This window comes from Aulostomus chinensis, chromosome 3, assembly GCF_037954235.1.
Source record: "Aulostomus chinensis isolate RoL2024-O1b breed Wild chromosome 3, RoL_Achi_v1.0, whole genome shotgun sequence".
Lineage (NCBI taxonomy): Eukaryota > Metazoa > Chordata > Actinopteri > Syngnathiformes > Aulostomidae > Aulostomus > Aulostomus chinensis.
Window position 1 is genome coordinate 28568323 of NC_141322.1, and position 24129 is coordinate 28592451.

The following is a 24129-nucleotide window of genomic DNA, read 5'->3' on the forward strand; positions in this document are numbered from 1 at the left end:
CCAGACCCGTCATGACATGAGAAACAAGTTGATATGGTCAAACCTTCCGCTGGTTCTCCTGTGAAAGACTGTCAACTTGCACCAGTTGCAGCTCTCGATGCATGCTAGCCTGGAGATACAATTGTGTTTGACCCACAAAAAGCCTGATATGTGAAAACTGTGAGTTCACCAAACTCAGATGTTACTCAACGGACTTTAGACGAATCAAACTCAGCAAGCGCGTCAAGATGTCTGTGAAACCGACTGCTCCGTCTGGAGCGAGTCTAACCATCTTGGTAAAATGTTAAAGACAGAGTTGGAATGTTCTCCAAATGTCTTTTACACTTCGTCTCTCCCTGTTCACTCGTCGTCCCGTCAGCGGGTTGGCAGGTGGTGTCACCTCTATTACATCATGTCTGACGTAGCAGACACAGTTGGCACCGCTGAGGCAGGGCAAGCTGCTGCAAATATAAAACACGACTTCAAGCAGAAACACAAAACTGACACGTTTGGCAATTAAAAACATGAACTACCAAGCATCTCCCTCACTCTTCCAGCGGACGCGGTTTGTTCAGGAGCAGGGAAAACTGGCAGTGTTTAGTCACTTAAGTCACGGGTCTTCACGGAGTCTCAATGTTCAGTGCAGTTTAAAAAGATGGTGATGTCATAATGATGTCGCACACCAGCACAGTGCAGTGGAGATCTCAAGGTGTTGATCTCCACTTGGTGTTGGAGGCTGGGAGTTCTTTACAAGTGCAGGTCCAGTCCACAAAAAAAAAAGGTTCTAGATTAGTTTGACACAGCAACAAGTCTTCAAACAACCCATCCTCCCTTTACTCAACTAAATGGACCCCCCCCCCCCAAAAAAAGACAAGGGGGGGGGTGATAAACCAGTCAGTTTGCAGAGGATGACTTATTCTAAATATAAACACTCACACCGTGGCATTGGAGCTGTAAACATGAGTTTTGACACAGTCTAACTATGTGTGTGTGTGTGTGTGGGGGGGGGGGGGGGGGGGGGGGACAACTGGTGGCCTTTCTTCTGAGTCCAGTTGCCGTTTCTTACACACCCATGTCAGGGTATCACTTTAAACACTAAAATTGAAGTGTCTTCCTTCGATCTCAGGCTTTTGACCCCATTTAATTTTATATATTTATATTTATATTTTATCCAAAATATCTATTCGTAGTCATTAAGTACAAGGTCCTTTTTCTGTGGTCTCGGGGGGGCTGAAGTGGTTCGTCGGCTCTCTATGTTGTCTCTTTTCGGCGTCTCTGCTTGGTCGTGTTCAACACTGCAAAAAGTATCCCAAGTCCTACCAAGTGTGTTCATCTAGTTTCTAGTCAACAAGTCTCATTACGCTCAGCATGGGACAGCTCACCCACCGAGGAGACCTGCAGTGAGACGGAGGTGCTTGCTGTCAGACAAGATGATCTCGGTTCAAGGAATTTTTTTGTGTGAATTTTTTTGACTAGAAACTAACTCAATATACTTGGTCAGACTTCTTTTGCATCGAAAGCAGTTGGTCGTCTTCTAATATTTTCTTTAGTACTATTAAATTCTCATATATGTTTATTGTTAGAAGGGAGACGCTCATGTCAAAATACTAGTAACTCTATAAACCGTTCTGCTAGCATGACCAGGCGAGTGCTGCTACCTTCCTTCTAGCAGGAAAAACTGGTTGAAAGGCGAGTTCAGTGCTGGGAGACGAGATGGCGGCAGCAGCAAACCAGTGAGCGTTGAGAGACGAGCAGGATTTAAGGTCAACGCAGGTGGCACAGTGAGGCTATAAGGTCAATAACAAAGCTGTCGTAGTAAAGCTATGATCGAGGTTACAGTCTCTAATATAGTTCATTTTTCCAACACTGAATGAAAAGGCACAGTGCAAAGATAGATACATTATTAATCAAGTTAATCAGAGCCACACACACCTCAGTGACATGGAAATTAGCTGCACCTGCAGTTCAATTACTGTCCACTAGAGGCTGCTAAGACACATATTACTGTGTAAAGACAACACGAAAAAAATCCATCTTCTCTCCTCTAATACTAAGTCAAACCGGCTATTACACCAGTTCAGACCTCAGGAGGTCACTGACCGGACCCCGACTGATCGTTGCTGTGGAAATGACAATGGCGACAGCACATGGATCACACCCTTGTGGGTGTGTGGCTCTGCAATTGCATAGTTAGTGTGGAAGCAGCAGAAGCAATCAATCTATTCTACATGATTATCATTTCACTTATTCAAGAAAAAATTATGTGAATGCTAAAGTGGCTTAAAAAAAAACTGGCATTCTGATTGGCTGACAGCTAAGTGCTCTGTTGTGATTGGCTGAAATTCAGGCGTTGCAACAGGTTGGTCTGTGCGAAATGGAAGGGCCAGTGGAAAATGGTACGGTCCGATCCTGGAATAGAACAATGGGAATATTTGTGGGAATGTTAGGGGGTTTTGTTGGGTGAGATTTAGGCTTTGGGAGCATCTTTTGGTTTTGGTGGTTCGAACCCTCTCATCTTGAAGTAAGAGACGAGCTGGTTGGGAACCTCAGCGAGGACAGACTGAGCCAGAGCCGCAAGGGGAGCCTGGAAAGAGACAGACGTGATGTTAGTGACTTCAGAGTTGTCAGCCTGTCCCTGGTGTCCCATTCTCACCAGCACCTAAGCAGACCTCCCAGCAACCTGCTTCCACTTTTCTAAGTGTACACACACACACACACACACACACACACACACACACACACACACCCCAACGGACATCTTGAACGAGGTAAACGGTGCTAAAAGCATCAGACAAACATCCTTACATCCTTGAATTGTCTGAACGGGACAAACTGGACAATGTCTCTGGCAACGGCCTCCCCAACCGTCGACTTCAGCACGCCGTTGTCTCCATCAAGAAGCTCCATCGCCTTGAAGTCAGCTGGCCCAACACCCACGATGATGATTGACAGCGGCAGCCTCGAGGCCCTAACGATGGCATCTCGGGTCTGATCGAAGTCGGTGATCTCACCGTCCGTGAGGATGAGGAGGACAAAGTATTGCTGTGGAGAGACCATTGTGGGTCAAAGTCCGAGAGTTTGCTATCGCTTGAGTGTGTTTGTGTGTGTCCTTACAGAGGCACTATTGGTCTGTGCAGCAGCGGATGCGATGGAGGCAACATGATTGATGATGGGAGAAAAGTTAGTAGGTCCAGAGAGTCGGAGCTGAGGCAGAACCATCCTGTAGGCTTCAACTACCCCCTGAATACCTGAGAGACAGAGCAGAGGGAAAATATATCCTTCATTCTAATCTATTTTAATCTAAATGGGACCAAATTAACATCCTGCCGCATTGAAGAGGAGCTGAAACGAGCAAGTGCGACCATAAACCTGTTTCCTGAGGTCATAAATCGAGTGAAAAGTAGACTCATTTTCTAATAGAATCATTTCTTTCTAATTATCCAGAGAAAATGGTCATTTTCCTCGATCCGTTATGTAACATTTCCTGCTACAAGCAATGTCTTTCTTTAATATTTGTTAATTCTTTTTCTTCTCACAGACTTCTTGACAATCGGAATTATTTTGCAATGAGAAGTAACTTCAACCTTCCAGAAATAACTACGAGTAAAACTGGTCTGTGTGTGTGTGTGTGTGTGTGTGTGTGTGTGTGTGTGTGTGTGTGTGTGTGTGTGTGTGTGTGTGTGTGTGTGTGTGTGTGTGTGAGAGAGAGTGTGTGTGCTCTTGTACTTGCTACATATTAAGGACTAGATAATGCATTTAACCAACAGAGTGAGGACATTTTTGGAAAGTGAGGACATTTTAGCCGGTCCTCACATCTTCAAAGGGCCGTTTGAAGGTCAAGACTTGGTTCTCGGGTGGAGGTTAGAATCAGGTTCAGGTTAGGTTCAGGGTCGAGGTTAGGGTCAGGCAGTCAGCTGAGCTGGTTAGTTTTAGGGTGAGGGGCTGGGGAATGTATTACACCAATGAAAGTCCTCACAAAAATATAAGTATAAGGATGTGCGTGTGTGTCTGTGCGTACCTTGGCAGTAGGGGCTGGTGGGGTTGAAGTTGAGGGCGAACTCATGGTGCGCAGCCTGCAGGATCAACGACACAACAGGTCAATAAACCTGACACACCATCCATACGAAACAGAGGACATAAAACAATGCTGAACAAACCGTCCCAACAATTAATGCACAGAAAAACAAGTCTAACGAGAATAAACTACAACAATGTGACACTGAGTTTTGTTAATTCAGATTAAGGCTAAAAAAAATGAAGACACATTTGCGTGGAGAGCCGTGTTGTGAATGTGTAAGTGAACTAACCTGGTAGTCTGGAGGAAGTTTAGCTCCAAAACCGAATGCAGGGAAGAGCTTATCACTGAAACAGGAAACACAAAACACTCTGCGTTACTGTCCAAGGGGGTTACTGGGCTCTGCAAGGCTTCAGAAAGCGTAGTTTATGGTTTTGGGTGTAAGATTTAGGGTGCAGGAACCAGGATTCAGTTCAGGATTTGGGGCATCTGAGTTAGCGGGCGGTTCTCTGTACTGAAGGTGTGGGCTATTTTTGAGAGTACCCACGTGTCATAGTCCTGGACCACCTGACCCACAGACCACAGAGCAGACAGGTACTGGTTCGTCCCATCTGAACTCATGAAATGGAGCGAGTTGGGTGATCGAGGGTCACCGTTAGAGCCAGTGAAGTCGATCCCCACCTACAATGTTCATGATACATCAGGTAATCAATCAGCATTACTCAAATACGTCATTTACCAATTTTATTCAATTGTATTGATGATTTCACCCCTTCAACAGCTGCTGTCACTCAAGCTAAAACTCTATACATCCTTAATTCTGTTCCTGTCAATATTTAAATCCTCAAACACTGACATTGATTTGGTGGATTCAGTAATGAAGTCAATAAAATGCCTTCTCATGGACGTCGACGTACCGTGAAGTTGATCTGACAGCCACCCATCACGTAGTCCAGGAACGAGTACTGAGTCACCAGCTGCAGACACACACACACACACACACACACACTGTATCTTAAAGTGTGATATATGAATCAGTGTGTATTACAATATACAGGAGACGAACAACAACCTGTAAGACTGTATTGACTAAAGTTCCATTTGTTCCATTTGTAAACAGCTTCAAGTGTCCATTCCGCCCGGACTTACCGAGAGTTACGGTGCACATGGAGGGAGTCAGGATCACATTCACACCCTCAACACTGAGACATTTTTGTAACTTGCAATCTAGATGACAGTGAATCTCTGCTTGGCTGCATTTACTGCGCAGTTTTGTTGTTGTTTTTTTGTTCCATTTGATATTCTTTAACTAGAAAGCTCGACTTTTAAGTTTCAATGCAAATACGTAATTTTTCCTACACCCATCGCTCCTCCTGCAGAACAAATTCCCTCCAGACAACACTTTTTTCCGGCGCTAAGTGTTTGTTCTGCTTCTTGGTGCGAGTGAAGTTTACAGGAAGCTGTTCAGAAATCATGGTACCTCTGCTCTTGTACTCTGGTTCAGAACTATCCTGGTGTGTAGAACTGCAGCAGCCACATTTACTCTGCGCTGACATCAAGTGCCAGCTGTGGATTCCCTTCAGTGTTAGTCTCGACTTATTAGACAGCAGCAGGTTCCACCAATCAGATAATAAGAAGCTGAGTTCACGGACTGACGACAAACTCTGCCTGACAACTTTAAAATGGCTTAAAACGTCGCCGCTACCTTGCATTTCTTCACGGAAACGACTCCCGAGTTCTTGTAGCTCTTCTTCTTCTTCTGCTTCTCAGGGTGGATGCAGTCAAACTCCACCTGGAGGACGACACATCCCACAGTTCAACAACATCCGACCACAGGACAGCAAGAAGCAGCTGGTACCTGGCTACCATCACTGAGAGAAAATCCTCGTCCCACCGGCGCTGTGGGTACACTGGCTTGATCTGGGATGATGAAACATAGCGTATGGCTGGAGTAGCGGTACGCTCCATTGTCCATGAACTACTCACACATCACCACATTAGACATGCATGTTTTATGCGGATTGTTGTAATATTTTTAACCTTCAATAAAAAATACACCGCTAGAGCCAAGAGTTGAACATGAATTTAGATTATCATCCATTTAAAATGGCAGCTGTGTATTCTAGGAGTTATTTACCTTTGCCATATAGTTTTGAATTACATTCAGTACTTCAATACATTACTGGGAATGATATTTACAAGTACTCAGGCAGGCACCGTCCCTTGATTTATTCTCTGCATGACCTCCTTTTATGGTCCTGTTGTCTTCAGGATTAGGTAGAATTCATTTTCTTTTCCCGGGTGATGTCACTGGTGTCTGTTTTCCTACTCTTATAAACCTTTTGTAAATACATCCAGCATTCAAACAGAACTCTTCCATGAATGCAGGTCGGACAGGAGCTACGTCCTCGGTTTCAGCCACAAATTATCATGAGAAATCTCACCAGGGAACCATTGGCAGCTTTCTGCAGCTCAGAGACTTTGGTGGTGAAGGAACCAATCAGGTCATGAGATCCATCACTGTCATGATCAGAACAATCCACCTGCAGGGGGAGGAGACTGTGTGAGAGATCTCATTGGTTGCTAAGACCGGGAGGGGACAGCTGACAGGTTGTTCTGAAGAGAGGAGGCTTTTAGAAGAACCTTGATTGGTTTGTCCAGGTCACTGCTGCAGAACGTCTGTAGAGGAACGGTAAACTTCTTCCAGCAGGGATCCAGGCTATTCTTCACCACCTGCAAACAAGCACACACCACAGTGACATCAGCCGGGACTGTTTGACTGGGAGTAACAAATTGATTATTTAGAATATGTGTGTGTGTGTGTGTGTGTGTGTACCTCTGTTCTGTGGACCAGCTGCCACTTTCCACCATCTCCTTGCTTGAATATCTCCAGGAAGGGATCCGACTTTCCAAACATGTCCTAAACAAAGAAAAGACAAGATGCATTGCCGTACTTCTGTCAGCGGGTTCTCGTCGCCCTTCCGCAGCTCTCCAGGTGGTTTCAGAAACATGCTAATCAGATACAGACAGACGCAGGTGATGTGAAGCCTTCAGTGGCACTAGTTCCTTGACGAGTCTTTGCTCTCAGGCATGCTGAAGTTTTCATGGTACCACCTGCATTCTAAACAGACTGTGGTTTTGTCACTAAACACAAATGTGCATTTAGTGTGTTCCATCAACTTGTTTGGCAGGATTAATATATACTGCCAGTAGATGGTGCTGTTGAGACCGTTACGCATGACTGTGGCTATAACAGTAGAAAAAGAAGTGCTGTTTATCAGCAAAATATAGACAAGAGACCTTCAGGAGTGACCTTCAGTTGGACAAGTTGTAAACCAAGAAAAGAAGAAAACATTTGGGAATAATAAGGAATTTTTTTCTTCCCAGTTTTACTGTTTCCATCAACCTTTCCCAAGGCGATACTTCAAAATGAGCATCAGAGCACATTAATGGAAACCTGACCACTAAGAGCAGCACACGACTTAACACATCATGGTTGACTGGTTTAAAAGGAACTGCTGCACACAATCCTGCAGAAGAGGAAGTGCTCAAGAGGGGGATAATCAAGCTTTAGCTAAGACCAGGTAAGGCTAACAAAGACGAAGAGCAAGAACAGAAGGCGACAGAGAGAAGTAAGACATGATGAGATGAGGAGGAGGAGGAGGAAGAGGAGTTACCTTCTTGTCAAGCTTTTTGGCTTCCAGCTCCAACTCAATGGCTCTGTTGTCCTTCATCTCCTCTGCTGAAATCTTCATGCACGTGCACACACACACACATCACAATAAAAGTAAATGTTTTGTCTTAGTCAGAGCAGAATTTTCAAAGTGAAAACTATTATGACATTTAATATTTAGAAAGTTGTAATTCCATCAATTATATATCAATCAATACTCAGAGCGTATACACACACACACACACACACACACACACACACACACACACACACACACACACACACACTACATACAGTGATGGATCCTTTGCCTGCAGGTTTGCCCTTCTTCAGCTGCAGAGGTCTGGTCAAGGTTTTACTGGAAACTATCTGAAAGGCACACAGGGCACAAAGGCCATCGGTCAGGAGCCTTTTTTTTTTTGTCTTTCAATTTAAAAAAATCTTCAAATGTCACAGGAAATGTCATGTTGTTTACTAATTAATAATAAGTCAATGCCAATCGTAGCCAGCAGATGGTGAACCAACAGTGGGGCTTTATCGATGCTTGAAAACAAGGTGGAAAAAAAACACATCTTCCGGTGAATCTGGTTAACAGTTTTCCCAGTTAAAACTGGTCTTGTTTTTGTGTACCTGTCCCAGAGTAAGCTCCACCCCACCCAGGTAGTCGTCGTCACCAAGGTCTACAGAGGAGTTGTCGATGTCGTAGACTCCGAGTTTCAGATTCTGAACCGTCTCAAAGTGATAATCCAGTCTAAGACGCTGGCTGAAAGAGGGACTGGAGGTGTTCATCAAACGCTCCGTACGACACAGCTGACAGACGACAGAGACCAGATTTTATTATCGATTTAATGACAAAAGAGCCATAGGTCCCAGGGTGTGGGGGCCACTTTACCTCAGTCCACTTGTCTCCTCCGGAGCTCTGCAGCAGGACACACAGAGGATCCGACTTGGACCCGACATCTTTATCCAGCAGGTCAGAGCAAGAGACACTCAGCTCCACCTTGGTAACACAGTCCGCCATCTATGGGGGGAGGCAGAGAGACAGGGAGGGGTCAAGATTCAGTTAAAATGGAATGTTTACACAATAACTTAAACGCCGACTCAAGAAGAACTGACACCTGTCTGTGGGTTAGAGTCACCGTCCCTGCTTGTGTTTCATCCACCCTTCTGTGCCATCACCAAGTACAACTATAACACAAGTCACCAGCGTTTACAACCACATCTACAGCAGATGACTCACAGAGGAAGTGGAAGTCAAGACAACCAGGTGTACCAGAGGAAGTAACAGAAAAAAAAAAGAAAGAGTGCACATGAAAGAAACAACCCCCGCACAAAATAGTAGAAAAATTGAGTGAACTGTTTCCGTTGTCCTTTAATGACAGTATTAATCCATAAATAAACTAAGAAATAGTGACAGATGTCTATTACCAGTTTCCAGATCCAAAGATACTTACAAAAACTAATGTGACTATTAACTAGTTGCCAACTGGTGCTAATGAACAGTCTTCCAGACCATCTTTGGACCCAAAACAGACCTTTTAATACAATTACAGGAGTCAGCACAACCAGAAGAGAATGTAGCGAAGCAGCTGAGAGCAGCTGGTACTTCACATCACACTGAATGAAAGTCAAACATTTAAGCACAAACTCATTCACACCAAAAGATGAAGCATAAAGACTAAAAGACCTAAACGCCACTAGCACAATCCGGGAACAGCTGATATTCTAATTTCCTGTCGGTGCACAGCCAAACCCAAATAAGTCACTAACAGTCAGTCGTGAGGACGAAAACGTGATTGTGTGGAGGCTGTCCTTCCAGTGGCATCTTTTATTATAAAACGCGCTGCAAATTACTGGATGAGTCAGGTGTCGGGTATCAGGCGTTCTTATCAACCTCCCAAACCCAGCAGTGCTCATGTGAGTCTCTCTACTAAACCAAAGCAAATGAAGTCTCTCTGTTTGTATCCCTCACACATACACAGCTTAGCATGAACACGACCTATTCAAGCACAACGCCCCAAACTTTAGCTGTTTAAGCTACTTACGGCCAGAGCACGACAGTGACGGTTTCTCACAGTCCGAAACAGGAAACGACCTCTGCTCAGTCGGAATAAAGACACTTCCCAGCACCACAAACTGTTATAACAACCTTAAAATATTTCTTTATCAAAACTAAAACGGCAACCGGAGTTAGAAAATATTATCTCCAACGTGGTGAGAACCGAAATCCTCAATTCACCTCCAATCAGCTCTTGCTAGCAGGGAGCGGCTCGCGGATTACAACACTGCGCTGTGATTGGACAGCCAGCAGTACAAACGCGTCCTGATTGGACGAGACGACTGCCTGAGTCACACTCTCCGGCTTGTAGAGCGTTTCCTGTCCTGATACCTTCAAAATAAAAAGCACCAACACACAACTGATGCAGCACAGATGAAGCTTCTGTCTTGGCGGGCGGTACTTCACTACTTTTAGAAGGAGAGATGAAGGATAATGACGCGTCCTCTTCATTGAATCACTGTCAAGGATTTCATATTCAAAATGTAAGACACATCGAGAAATATGAAGTGGTTGTACACATTTTGATTGTTGATGTTGTACTTGATCAAAATCACTCAGGCAACATACCATTGACCATCAGCATTATTCCTTTTTTTTCCCCCCCAAATGAGAGATCTTTACCCAGAAGAGCACAACATAATCAATGATACACAAAAAGAAGAGAAAAAAAATCCATGTGATGTGCAACAGCCGCACGGACAGCTCACCGCTATCTATCAATTATAACCACACCACTTCATCAGCCCCCGAAATGTGCACGCCATGTATGATGCATCTTGATCGCTTTTACAAGATGCAGAAACAACAATTCCATAAGTTTCCCTTGGGATCCATGATCTAAGACGAACTAAGACGTTCGTGATAAGTTACTCAAAAACTAAGAATTGAGATTTCTGGTTTCTCAAAGGACAGTTTTGAAAGTCAAGCATAAACTTGTCACACTCACTTCATGTCTCATGTAAAAGTTCACTTCTGTGCTCTTATTTTGAAGAGGAGACAGAGGTACAGTTGCTCAGCCTGGTGATGGAGTGTACCCAGGTGATGAGAGAGAAAGCAGAAAAGTCAGTAGCAGGACAGTAAGAGCCAACACTCCCACGGAGGACATCAGTCTCCGTCTACTCATCTTTGAGTAGAACCACAGTGGTGCTGCAGTGTCGCATCACAAATGAGAAACATGAGGAAAAACTTAGAGCCCAGAGGAAAAAGAGGGCGCAACGTTCGGATCTGTTCAAACCCAGCAAAACGCACATTCACACACTAATCTTCTCTGACATCATCATCCTCATCTTTCATGATCCACTTACATGGGAAAACTCCTCTCGGGGAGAAGCTCCATCATCCTTAGCTGTCCAATAAGTGACTGTCTACCACCAAAGAGCTGCATTTTAAAATGTAACCAAGGCGACACATTTGTACAAAGGCTTCACATGGTTTTTGAAATGACCTGGACTGAATACTTGGTTCAGTGTAAATATCAAATAGCTTCAGTGACGAGGTGGAACCGGCTAATAGCTGGGAACAACTGAACTCATACTTATGATGGGAACTGGATTTTAATTACTGAATACAAAGAATAGTATATTTTTACGGACTAAAACTTCCCTAAAAGTGCTTCCACCTGCCTGATGCTTTTGATGTTATTAATCATGAAAACTGTCTTCTGCAATATTCATGCAGTACAGTTAAAAAACAACAACAGCAACCCCCCCCCCCCCTTGTGTTCATGTAGTTGTACAAAGTGACACTGCAACTGCCACTGACATTCCAGACAGTCCGCTTCATCTCAGCCACGCACCGCCAAGCTTATCAGTTCTTCTTCTAACCGCCGTACGTTTTTCTGGGTATTAACAATGAAGTCGTCTCACTGAGCTGCAGTCGACACTAAGGACCCACAGAGGAGACACAAACCGGTGTGCGGGTGCGGCCTTGTTTCACTGAGAAAGGTGACAAACATTGCTGGTTTTGGTGTTTGTAAGACTACAATTTTTTTAAGTAGGAAGTGTGCTTTCGACATAACACTGGCTTGAATCATAATCAATAATCATGCTTTATCATCTTTCCCAAATCACTATGTCAGTAAAACCATTATCAACCATGAATTAGAGGGGAGGGTTTATTGTGAGGACATCCCTCTATTGCACGATCCCTACTGCCTGGTCTCCATCCTGCTCCACGTACTGTTAAGCATCCACTCCCAGTTTATCATGATCCAGTTGTGATCGACGCCTCGCATCTCTCCCAGTACTCAGAACTTTCCCCGTTTTGAATGAGATCTGAATCTGTGACTGCCCAGAATAATGGACTCGCTACAACTGATCTGTAGGCTAAAAACGTGCATCTTTGTGTCGTCCACTCACCTGCAAGTCCCGCCTTCTGTCTTTCTATTGGCCAGCGGGAGGTAGGGACTTCAAGCAAGTGATTTGACCCCTCCCACAACATTTTCAACACTCACCCCAATCAAAACCAAGTCTCACATCCCAGTTTTTCTTTAATTCCAATGCATTTTTGGCCTTTTCTCCACACACCAGGTCCACCTCACAAGCACAGCCATCAAAATCAACAAGTTGGTTGTCTGGATAATGTTCTCACACATCAGCTGAAGTGCAGGGCCGCCTTACAACACCTTTCTCAGGTTGACCGACAACGAATTCCTCTGAAAGTTTAAGACTTTAAGAGCATGCTATTGAGACAGAGACAAACGATTGTGTGTATATGTTACATGTCTCCGATGGTTTCAATCTCCCTAAAAATATTCTAGAACATCATAAAAACAAAGACACATTAAATTTTAGAGACATAACTTATGCCATAAGCCCTCTCTGCCTCCTCCAGCATAGTAGATTTGCATATTCAATGTCCCCGGGACAGGACAGCTTCCCTGTGTCATTTTTAGTGCAGGGGATGAACGAGAACAAACGGGATTAAGTTGCAAGCAACACAAAAACCTTTTGGGAAATACACAATTTGTTCATTTCTACAGCCAGAAAAATTGGTCTGTCTTCTCATGTGCTAATGCACATGAGAAGACAGACCAAAGACAGAGCTCCAGACCCCCACCAGGCGACTGACTGCTGACAGATGAGCTGCAATGAATGCCAGTGGTGCAGCATACGCGTCAACATCTGCACACCTGTTTAAAATGACTACCTGGAACCTCCCGCCCCTTTATCCTCTCTCAGCTTCCAAAGCCAGCAGTTCCTCCTGTGTTTTCTGGTTCAACTAGACCAGTGTCTGCCCAGAATCCTCCACGTCCCTTTCTTACAAAGTCTGTGGCATCATAGCCGTAGTTCTGGGTATGTATCAGACTAGAAAATAACATCTCGCTTTTTCAGTTTTATCAGAGCAACATTAGAAATATATTAATACAGGCAAAGACTATTGTGGATTAAGTCATATTGGATTTCTTCAGATGGTCTGCTGTTGCACCCCACCACTTGAATTCATTGCAGCTAAGCTAATTAGCAGTCAGCCACCCGGTGGGGTGTCGAGATCATTGGAGCTCTGATGCACTCAGAAAAGGGAGAAGGGTATCTCGCTGCATCCCTAACCCTAAAATTGGACAATAAGGCATTTGGTAAACAGTCGGTGTGTTACTTAACCATGATTATCGGTTGTCTTCCTGTAAATTAGTTTTTGGTCAATGTTGGGTATGGCTTGTGTGTAATTAAAAGGCCACTGTGTGTTTCACATTGCACTATGTATGGGTATAAACTGTATGAGGTAATTTATGCACAGGCCTCCCTCCATACTCGTCCATCAATCTTGGCATCATTCACTTCATTCTGAGTTGATGGGCTCCAAGATGAATCCCACTTAAGCAGAACATGAAGGACAGAACCCTGTTATTCTAAATTGACATTTTCTGCAATCAAATTCTTGCTTCATGCACAAAAGAGAACAAAAACAAGTCAAAACTTAACGGCAACTCTGGCATCTCTGAGCTGATGAACATGAGGGATGTTTATCCGCTCAAGTCTCAGTGTTTAGGCCTTCATGACAAATGACCAAATCAGGCTTAACTAATCCAATAAAATGTAGTATATTTAACTTAATGCTGTCCCATCCTTGCATCTTAATCTATCTATGAGCATCAGTGTGGACATCACCACTAATCCTGAGACATGTTACAGGTGAGGGTTTTGCACTGGCAGGACTCAGAATCAACATAAATCTAAATGTGGTCACATGATTGCAAAATGCTTTATCCTAAATACACAATCCTACAATTCAGACTTAACCTTTACAAATTATTACGTTTGACTCCAAATTAATGAGTCATTTTGACAACAAGTCATACATTTCAGTTCGGGCCCTTTTAGACCTACCTCATTTGTTCTGGACTTAATAATTCATCACTACAAAATTACTGGTGTGAAACCTCCCCTGCCCCATGGCCTGGACCAAAGAGACAAAACTTGGTCCCACCAAAAGAAGTGCTCTCTCTCTGACTACATGTTTTGGTGTCATCTTAGCACAAAAACTGTTTGTTTGTTTGTTTTTGAAAGTTTGGACTTTTGGACCGCAGGAAGTTCCAGTAGTTTTCATCATACCAGAAACAACTGAGATAAAAAGAAGAAAAATAAGACATTGTGGCACACAGGGAGAAAAGCCCAAGTTTTTTTAATTCAAATGTGGTCTGACTGACGAAGTTAAGGGGGGGGGGGGGGGGGTCATATTCCAAAACGTTCTAGGTGTTATCAGAGAGGATGGGAGAACAATGTCACCTGAGGATTAAGATGATACGGCAGCTATATAAAAATATGCGCAATGCCATTAGAAAAGGCACTGCATCAAGAAATGAGAAGGAAAACTGCTTTTTTGGACAACCTGAATAACATTTACTCGCCCAAATAGTTCACCAATTAAAGTGGTGGAAGTCCTCCCCAGCTTCTTCTTAGAGCGTGCCTGCAGAGGTGCCCTTAATACAGAAGAAACTCGGACGATCAGAGGGCCTCAGCATGTCATGTTAAGTTCTTTGGTGGACTTGCATAATTCCACTCTGAAACCAAAATTAACTGGATCAAATGTATAAAATGTGACAAACGAGAACTTTGGTTCGGCCCTGAGTGCAGACGACTGAGAGGCCCTTAAACCTTGGGCCTTGCTTCTGGCAGAGATGATCATTTTGGCAAAGTCAAGGTCAAACATAAAACAATATTTCCTGAGATGCAACCTGACGCCATTCACAAGATCAAAATGTAATTACCTTATGATGACCAACCACCTGCATTTCCACATAGCTTGATCTTCCATTCAAGTTTTACGAAAATAAAGAACCAAATGACTCAGTAATTCAAAAATGAACACCAGGCGGATCAATCTTCATCATTAGACAATGAGAGGGAGACAGAGAGCTGATGGCAGGTGACCAGGTGAGCATCAGGAACATCCTTTTATTAGCCAACTGAAAGGAGACTCCACATTATGTATGGTTATATGCGATCATACAAGTTTGTTCACACTGACAATAGAAACAAAAATGATGTTTAAAAAGGTTGAGACATCCAAAACAATAGCAATCAAACATACAACTGAATGCTACCAAACTAAAAAAAACAAAAACTACAGAGTTCATCTACGGTTAGCGCTCTACAGTCCAAACACCTATTGTGCTTTTGCAAGGGGAGGGGGAGAGGTGGCATTGTCCAAACACAGCAACATCAAAAAAGTGTGACAGATGAAAATAATTCAGCGGCCCAGAGTCATCATTTACAGAGTAAAACATGAGCCAGAAATCAATCACTTCAGCTTCATAACAACAGAGCCCTGTTGTCAAGAGGTTACTTACGTGACACACAAAGGTGTGAGAATTTTATAACTGCGACAGAGAGCTGCTTTTAACAGTGGCAATAAAGCCTAATGTTAGTAAAGTTACCATGACAAAAGGACACCTCAACATTTCACCATAGCAATGGAGCAAAACATTTGACAGTGGCAAAAAAGCTTTTCACCATCATCAACAGAAAAAGGGAAGACTTTAGCATAGAAACAGCACCAACATTTCACTGTGTTGAAAAAAGCGTTTCATTTAAGCATGTTTAACCACAGCAACGAAGCAAGTGAAGATTTATACCATAGCAACAGAGCATGTAGAGATTTTACCATAGCATGACAGCATGGACATTTCACCATGGCAACATGTTGTAGTTTTTCATCATCTTAACGATAGCAATAAAGCATGTGAAGACATTACCATAGCAACAGAGCATGTAAATTTTAAACCCCAGCAGCAGAGCATCTTTAAACACATACAGCGACATGACGGTCTCTTGTAATCATCATGTTACCCATAGCAACAAAACAGGTATGGTCTGCGTATCCCAGCTCTCCACATTACTGGACAAAGGCTACATTTTCATGGAAACATCGTTAAGGACCATCATCATACCATTATCGTCAACATCATGTTGTGCTACCAGAATAACTGGACTAAGGAGCAACGCCTGAATTAGATTCTTCCTGTTGAACAGAATGCACAGAGCAGGGCTTACCCTGCCTTTATATACACACACACACTCAGAGGGAGGGGCTTTACGAATGACCGACAAATATGTCAACAAAGCAAGACTTAGTTGAGCTTTTAAAGTTAAGTTTGGGTCCTGAATCAGATATGGTTTATATTGGCTTTGTTTTGCCTGGGTGGTTGATCCAGGGAGCTGTTCTCTACAGTCAAGAGTCATAGGGCACAGCTTAACCAAGGCTAATCTTGACTTTGCGTGCTCCGATAGGTCGATCATTTAGGTCCATTACAGCAGCTGTAGCCTCCTCGTGGTTCTGGAAGGCCACCATAGCCTCACCAGTTGGCAGGCCTTTCTCACTGAACTGCAGGCAGACTGAGCCTGGAAGTACCTGATAGCCGTAGAAAAAGTCCATGATCTCATCAACGGTTACAGTGAACGGCATGTTCTGAAGCTTCACAATCGTTGGGCCCGCAGCACCTCGAGGATTGTTTGGGTTGTTGGATCCTCCAGAGGCTGGCTGGTTGCGAAGACCCTCAGCTCCTGAGGGAAACACCTGCTGTACCCCACTAGCTCCACCCCCTGGACGTCCTTGGTTGTTATTGTTATTGGCCCCTCCCCCCCTGTTCTGTCCTCCACCTCCTTTTCTGTTCGCATTGTCAAAGGGCACCAAGCCTCTGAGCCCATCCGGGTTGAATGGAGGTCCTCCAGTGGCTCCAGGTCGAAAGCCGGGTGGCTCCAGGATGGGAGTTCCAGGAAGACCAGTAACAAGTGGGGGAGCTACACCAAGATTCACATCCCCAAGTCCTGCAGCCAGAGGGGGAAGAGGAGGAGGACCTGCAAGTCCATTCCCAGGGGCTGAGAATGGAGTCACAAAGGGGGCACTATTGAGGTTCCCCATAGTGTTTCTGAGAAAGTTAAAGTCTTCTCCACTAATTCCAGCAAATGGGTTGATCTGAGGCTGCTGGGGAATAGACTGGGGTTGCTGATGCTGGTGCTGATTCTGATTTTGGTTTTGCTGGTTCTGGTGCTGATTTCTTTGGCCCCTTTTGTTTTGTGGAGGGGGATTTCTCTCAATTTCCTTCATCTGCTCAAAGGTCACCAAATGAACAAAGGCATCACGGCCATTGAGTTTCTGGCGATGTAGTCTTTCAGCTTTGCGGGCATCTTCCTCTGTCTGAAGCTGGAAGATAGCTTGTCCCAAACCGTTGCCATGGCTATCCGTCAGAACTTTAAGGGTGTCCTCATAAAGCCCAATACCCTCCAAGAAGGCACGGACATCCTTCCTGGAAATATTGTAAGGAATATTGGTGATGTGAGCACAGTTCCTTGGGGCTTTCAAGCCATCCTGGTTTTTGCCATCACCCTGCACTGCTTCACGTTTGCGGATGGAGTCAATCTTTTCTAGCATTCCCTTATGGCTGATTGGGTGCACCTGGATGAATCGGGTTCCCATATACTGCATGTGAGCACCAAGAGCAGTCTTGTAGTCCTGTTCTGTTTTAAACTCAATAAAGCCTTCCCCTGTGGCTCGCCCATTAGGTCCATAGGCAATGTAGACACTGTCCTCAACAATGGCCAAATTCTTGAAGAATTCCTTGATTTGTTTCTTGTCAGCCTCGTAAGGAAGGCCCTTCAGGTAGACGCAGAACTCTTGACGATGAGGCGATCGTGACCGTCCTCGCTGATCCCTGCCTCCTATCCCTGCATTACCACGACGGTGCTGCTGGTCATGTGCCCCCATGCTGTTATTTGATTTACCACTAATGGGAGGACCTTGGCCTGAGGGGCTGTTATTGAGGCTGGCCCACTGCCTCTCAGAGCCTGGTGTAATTTCAATAAACCTTTGACCCATCATGCCACCTCCTCGCTTCATGGCCTCAAAGCTGTCCTGGGGTGAGAAGAATTTGACCATGGCTCTGCCATTTGGCCGGCCCTGCCCATCTCTTAACAAACGAACTCCATCCACCCCGAGCCCCCGGAAAAAGTCCCTGACCTCAAGCTCTGTGCAGGAGAAGGGGAGATTCTGCAAAAGGACAAACATCTCATCTGGACTTGCCACACCTTGTCCGGTGGCTGAAGCGGTGGCAGCCTTCATATGGGCCTGGAGGCCAAGAGAAGCAAGAGGTGATAGAGGGTTAAACAGCATGGGGTTGGGGGTTCCAAGGGGGAGGCCTGAGCCTAATCCTGCAGGAGGAGGCAGAGAGGGGTTGAAAGGAGGCAAGGAGGACATGTGAGGGAGGTGGGACATGGGTGGCACTGGAGGACCCTGGGACAGTGGGGTGACAGTGGGGACAGGGGGGAGGGAGGACACAGGAGGAGGAACTGGTATGGTGGGCAGTGTTGGCATGGGGGGCATGGAAGGCATGCTGGGAAGTGGTGGGATGGGTGGGGGGTTAAGCGATGCCAGAGCTGTTGTAATGGTGGGGGCAGAGCTGTAACTGTTGGGGAAGCTAGGCACCACATTTGCCAGGCTGGCTACTGCCTTGTTGCTTGGTGGCTCTTGAGATGAGCTTGCTGAAGTCACTGAAGCAGGGGTGTTACTGAAACCCTGGTTTCCAAGGCTACCACTTCTCCCTCCTGCTCCTGGCTGCACAGTGGGTATGGGAGCAGCAGCAGCTTGACGGTTGGCATTTCCTGTTGTAGGTGGAGCCGTCTCCACAGTACCTGCCCCAGCCTCAAACCTGCGACGGCTCAACTCAATCATGTTCTGCATTTCTGTCTTGCTGCTGAGCAACAGTGACACTTTTGAGCCCTTAATGGACCCACCTGTGCGCATCATCCCAAGCCGGGCATCCTCATCGGTGGCAAACACAATGAATGCCTCGCCATGCTCACCCCCAACGATGTGCACTCCCCCATCAGGGATGGTGAGACCAGAGAAGAAGTGCCTGATGTCCATGGTGCCGGCCACTATGGGCAGACCTTGCAGCCTGATGACTACCGCCATACTGACTGCTAAACAACAGGCCTATAACCTGGGGAGAGAGCAACACTACTGTCAGATAAAGAGTAGAAATAAAGAGACCATTGTGTTCCAAATGTTTCCTCAGAAATAAAAGGCCCAGCTTCAGAGGCTAATATAATTTTAGCCAACATTATAACATTTTGTTTTCTTGAATTTCTTCACTCCTGAATCTTTGCAAAAGTGGACAACCACTTTAAAGTCCCGAGTCTGACATTTGGAAGCCATTGGTGTGCTTGAAAAGGGTTTGGGGAACGGGATTAAAGAATGCAAAATTTGCAAGAAACTTGTTAACAAAAAAAATCTCCAGCCATGTGCACGGTTTAAAAGTCTGATGAAGTTGTTTCAGCTCTTAGAAAATCATATCATGCTGCGCATAAGTGTTTGTTAGACCAAAACAAACACCATCTTAGGCCTCTACATAGCTTATTGTAAACACAGAGAGAAAAACACATTAAGATGAGGCATTGATGTCAAACATAGCAACATAAAATCTAGGATAAGACACAGACAGGACGTATCTAAAAAGAAAAATTGCTTTAGAGGAACAACACACCTCTGACCTCAAGGCTGACAGAATCAAATATTCTAAATTTGGAGCATTTAAAACAGTTGTATTCTGAAAAAATAAAATAAAATAAATATATATATATATATATATATCTCGATTAGGTATAGCCAAATTTACCAAAGTCAGCTATCTGATGCAAGCCTTAAATCTGAACAGTTCTACGCATCAGCCCTTGTAACTGAGGAGTCGTGTGTAATTTTGTTATCTAAAATAACCTGTTTGTGTCTACCATGCAGTACAAAGATAGTGGTTCTACTATTATTTTACTGCTGCATGAAAACTCTAAAAGACTTAGTGCAACAGCAGTGCTTTGTGAATCTCATGCAATTTGCAACTCACCAATGACACTAAGCTACTGGTATTGTTTCAATGTTTAAGGGACAGGGGTGTTCTGCAGGGCACCAAACCTGGTGAAAAGTTCAAAAAAACATTCCAGTTCAAAACATTTTGAGTTAAATCTAAGCACCAAGTTAATGGCATGTAATGTTTTCAGCATTTTACTGCAGGTTGTGCTTCGTATTAAATATCAAACATTGTGTTCATGTATGATTCCAGTATACAAATAAAAGTTGTTTTTTTCTTCTTAACACCCATAAACTCTTAAATTCAAGAATCTTGACAGCCAAAACAAACCTTAAAGTCAAGTTAAAGCAAGACAAACCACAAAGTTCAGCTGCAGTAACTTTCCTGCCTAAAAACTAGGGATGGGCATTATCAATGATCAATAATTGATTGTTCAGAATTTTGTCAATCACTTGAAATTTCATCGAACAAAGGCAGCTGTGTTGCGTAGTGTAATTTCACTATGTTGGAGCAATGAGACCTCTTACCATTAGGGGGCGATATCAAAGTAGTTACAAGAGACAGAGGAAGAAACAGACACTTTTCTTCCTACTGGCTGCTGCTGCTGCTGCTAATGTAACAAGTAAAAATTCAAAGCGAACTTTGCCGTGGAACCACTTGGAGCAGACAAAGAACAAAGTTCATTCTAAAAACTGAAGCCATGTATAAGTGCAACAGGACAAAGACCCCAATGATGTACCACTTGGCAAATGTACACCTGTCCCTAGTTAGCGTTGATGCATTCCCCTTGTGTCAACCTGAAATCATCTCAATGTTGGCACTGAAGAGCCACAATTCTTCAAATTTATTTCAGCCCATAAGTATAATTGAGAGCAAAGTTTTTTGAGATCTGATGAATCTAAATGAACCAAAACACAGCATCCTGCCACAACACACTATCACCAGCCTCGTCACGACTCACTACAAAAGCGAAGGCAGGAGCTATTACAAGTTGGCCTAGCTGAGAAAGTTGTGCTACCCATAGACTGCTGGACCACTTCAAAAGTCGAGATCTGACTCACATCACCTGTCGCATATCAATAATTGACCATTTATTTTCTGATTATTGATAACGGAAATTTCTTTAAATGCCCATCCCTACTAACAACAGAGATTAACAGCCAGCCAAATCCAAAAACTGGCCAACACTGGTGCTGTACTATTAAAAAAAAGAAAAGAAAAAAAGAAAGTGAAGTAGACAAGTGAAGTAAACAGAAGACAGGCGGAGCTATAGGATTAACAGCCATCAAAACCCTGCCACCGTAACACCGAGGACCTTCCTCAATCCTCCAGAAGCATCAACTCAGCAGACAGCGCTTCAGCAACTGGTTGACCAAACAGGCAAAATGAACCCAGAAAATCTGCAGTACATCATCCACAAACATCAACACAACATCATCAGGAGAAACTGTAGTATCATACAGCGCAATAAAGGTAAAATCATACACTTTTCAACAAAAGCAAGGTCAGGTACATGTCGGCCAGAGCAATATTAGCAACCACAGCAACATTCGAATTAAATCAACCAGAGCAACATTGACATCATGTAAACCAGAGAAACATCAGCAGCTGATTACCAGCGTGACAGAAAAGACATCAGCTCATCAGAAAAGAAAGAAAACAGAGGTGGGGTGCAGAGCAACACTGAAAAAACTTTTAAGTGGGCAACAGCAGATAGAGCAATGCTTGTTGCTCCCACAGTACTCTGCTTCACAACTGCGTCTTGTTCTTCAGACACATTCTCAATTTTCTGTGCTCAGAAAATATGTGGGTTATTCTCAATGTGCCACCTACAGTTTGAACCAACCTTTCCACACAATGCTGCCATCACCAACATCAAGCTCATGATCAGTCATTGAAAAGACAACATTTATGCTGGAGCTTTCAAATATTAAGAGACACAAACTGACAGGATAAGCCATCCAACAGCCGGAAAACCAGAAAAACCCTCTAAGGGCAAAACTTGATTTCGCAGTTTAAAGCCAACATACACAACGGTCCAGTCATTGTTGCCAAATTCAGCAGGAAGAGTGGAATTGAACAAGAAGTGTGGAATATCATTCGGGGACAGAAAAAACTGAAACACAGCCATAAAATCTATCTTAACACAACTTGGAGCTCAAACGTCAACAGGCCAGTCCAACAGGATGGAGTTCCTCAAAAACAAGATGGAGTCACCCTACATCTGTATTCATTTTCAAGTTCCACTTGCACAGAGCTCCACCAACCTGCAACTCCTGTATTTCGATCAAGACAAGACAAAGCATTGATATAAGCTCATTTACAGGACATTGCAGGGAGACAATTATTAAATTTTACCGCACGAGTTAACATAGAAATAACTGATTCCAATAAAAGCCTCATTCAGATATGCAGGCCATAATATTCTGTGATAATACATAAATAAAAACTATCAAATAAATAGAAATGTTCAGCTCAGAAAAAAACATAAAACACAGTCAATGTGCCAGAGATCAGCCTGTTAAAAAAAAAAATCCCAATAACTGGTTGAATGCTGTATAAAGCATTAAAAACCATTTATTAAATCCATACAGCCATCGGGATGTTAGGTTCCAGTACAAGAAGACTTCTATAAGTCTGGGTATCAAGCTAAACCAAAATGAAAAATATTAGCATACTGTTAATTGTACTTCCAAACTGTTGAGAGTTTTCCACAGCAATTTGCCGTCACTATGTTCCATGATGATATATATAAGTAAATTAACTTTTACAAAATACAGATCTCCTCAGGACTGATAAGCAGCAAATACAATTAACTCCAGTCAGACAACAAGCCTTCGTGTAACCAGCGTTCACACCCAAAATCCATCCCTCACACCTGTCACTCATATCCGCCTTTCCCCAAAATACTGTGGCGGACATGTGAGGCTTTGAAGGGACTACTCGTAATTTTAGATAAATGACGTTACTGCATACACAACTTTTCAGAACAAACAAGTTTACAAGTTTCCTTCATGCTAAATTGACACTTAGACGGAATTACAAGATGGCCCATCCTCTTGTTCCGCACTGAAAAACACATGAAAACAATGTTATGTAGGTTAGCTAATTTAAGCTAACGTACTTTAGCAGCCCCTGACAAGACACATTTTTGTAACAAACCTGCATAATGACTGCTTTTAACCGCGCAGTCAGTTTATTAACACACGTGAGTCATGGTGGTAATGTAGTACGCAGCTATCAGTTAGAGCTAATTAGTTAGTTCAAGCAGATGTATGTGATCTAACGGTCGTAGTTAAGCTAACTTACCCGGCTAACGCTAGCTACCGAACTGATGGCCAACCCTGCTTTGTGTGTGTGTGTGTGTGGGTGCTATAGCCGAACAGCGGCCAGGATGCGCGCTTTCAGCGGCCCCTGTTGCCTCCGGCTCCCGGTGAAAGTGTATCTCTTTGCAGACTGCCGCTGCTTGATTCTTACCGAGGAATCTGTCAACAAACACACTCAGGTTCAATTCATGAACGGAGGTCTTCGTTTCTTTTCTCCCCGCACACTGAACCACTGCACGAAATGTCGGCACAAATACCGCGATATCTTAGCAATGACGCGAGAAGACGCATTTTCCCGACGTCTGAGCAGTAATGCCCCCTACCGGCTACACGGGGCTAGCGAACATTTTCAGACCATGTTATCTGCGTATCATGAGCGAAATAAAGTTGTAAAACTGGGAAATTATCTAGATATTTTAAGATAGTGAGCTTTGTGACATCGTGACGAGATAAATTCACTCATTATGACAGGATATCTCATCATGATTGAGATAACATCCCATTATCACAAAAGTGGCATAAAAAATTGTTGCAAGGGTGGCTTTTCTCAGCTTCTGTACTCTTGACATCTAAATTAATACATTTTAATGAGCGGTAGTTTTATAAAGATAACATACAATATATGATGAAGATTTTTCAGGCTCCTTGCCTCGCCCTCTGATGAATGTTTGAAATTGTAATTGGCCATACAGCATCATACACAAGTTCTAATTGTGTTAAATTAAGACTTACATCCCACATACAGGGTCAACTCCAGGTAGAATGGTACTGTCGTTACCT

At 43.8% G+C, this 24129-nt stretch overlaps 2 protein-coding genes across 4 annotated transcripts; both read right to left on the bottom strand.

The window, feature by feature from the left end:
* Positions 1-772: 772 nt before the first annotated feature.
* Positions 773-23610, bottom strand: cpne1 (copine I). Of its 2 annotated transcripts, none has more exons than XM_086200142.1 (16): positions 23501-23610; positions 8560-8688; positions 8298-8477; positions 7962-8036; positions 7672-7743; positions 6831-6914; positions 6638-6727; positions 6439-6537; positions 5700-5786; positions 4912-4971; positions 4542-4675; positions 4287-4341; positions 3998-4052; positions 3094-3227; positions 2785-3021; positions 773-2563 (listed from the first exon to the last, which is right to left on the bottom strand). In XM_086200142.1, the coding sequence occupies exons 2-16, from the start codon at positions 8686-8688 to the stop codon at positions 2447-2449; spliced, it is 1608 nt and encodes a 535-aa protein (XP_086056268.1). In that variant the 5' UTR covers positions 23501-23610; the 3' UTR covers positions 773-2446. The 2 variants fall into 2 exon arrangements, with proteins under 2 accessions (XP_086056268.1, XP_086056269.1); XM_086200143.1 differs by lacking the exon at positions 23501-23610 and adding an exon at positions 9713-9927.
* rbm12 (RNA binding motif protein 12) lies at positions 15100-23610 on the bottom strand. 2 transcript variants are annotated; one of them, XM_086200140.1, is made up of 2 exons: positions 23501-23610; positions 15100-19162 (listed from the first exon to the last, which is right to left on the bottom strand). In XM_086200140.1, exon 2 carries the CDS (start codon positions 19132-19134, stop codon positions 16417-16419), a length of 2718 nt encoding a protein of 905 aa, XP_086056266.1. In that variant the 5' UTR covers positions 19135-19162; positions 23501-23610; the 3' UTR covers positions 15100-16416. The 2 variants fall into 2 exon arrangements, with proteins under 2 accessions (XP_086056266.1, XP_086056267.1); XM_086200141.1 differs by lacking the exon at positions 23501-23610 and adding an exon at positions 20060-20081.
* Positions 23611-24129: the final 519 nt, after the last annotated feature.

Excerpts from the sequence above, each read along its gene's own strand:
- cpne1 (XM_086200142.1), bottom strand. The coding sequence starts at position 8,688 with ATGGCGGACTGTGTTACCAAGGTGGAGCTGAGTGTCTCTTGCTCTGAC. Across the intron at positions 6,728-6,830 it reads AGCTGGTCCACAGAACAGAG|GTGGTGAAGAATAGCCTGGA; the intron begins GTACACACACAC and ends GCTTGTTTGCAG. Across the intron at positions 3,228-3,997 it reads CACCAGCCCCTACTGCCAAG|GTATTCAGGGGGTAGTTGAA; the intron begins GTACGCACAGAC and ends TCTGTCTCTCAG.
- rbm12 (XM_086200140.1), bottom strand. The coding sequence starts at position 19,134 with ATGGCGGTAGTCATCAGGCTGCAAGGTCTGCCCATAGTGGCCGGCACC.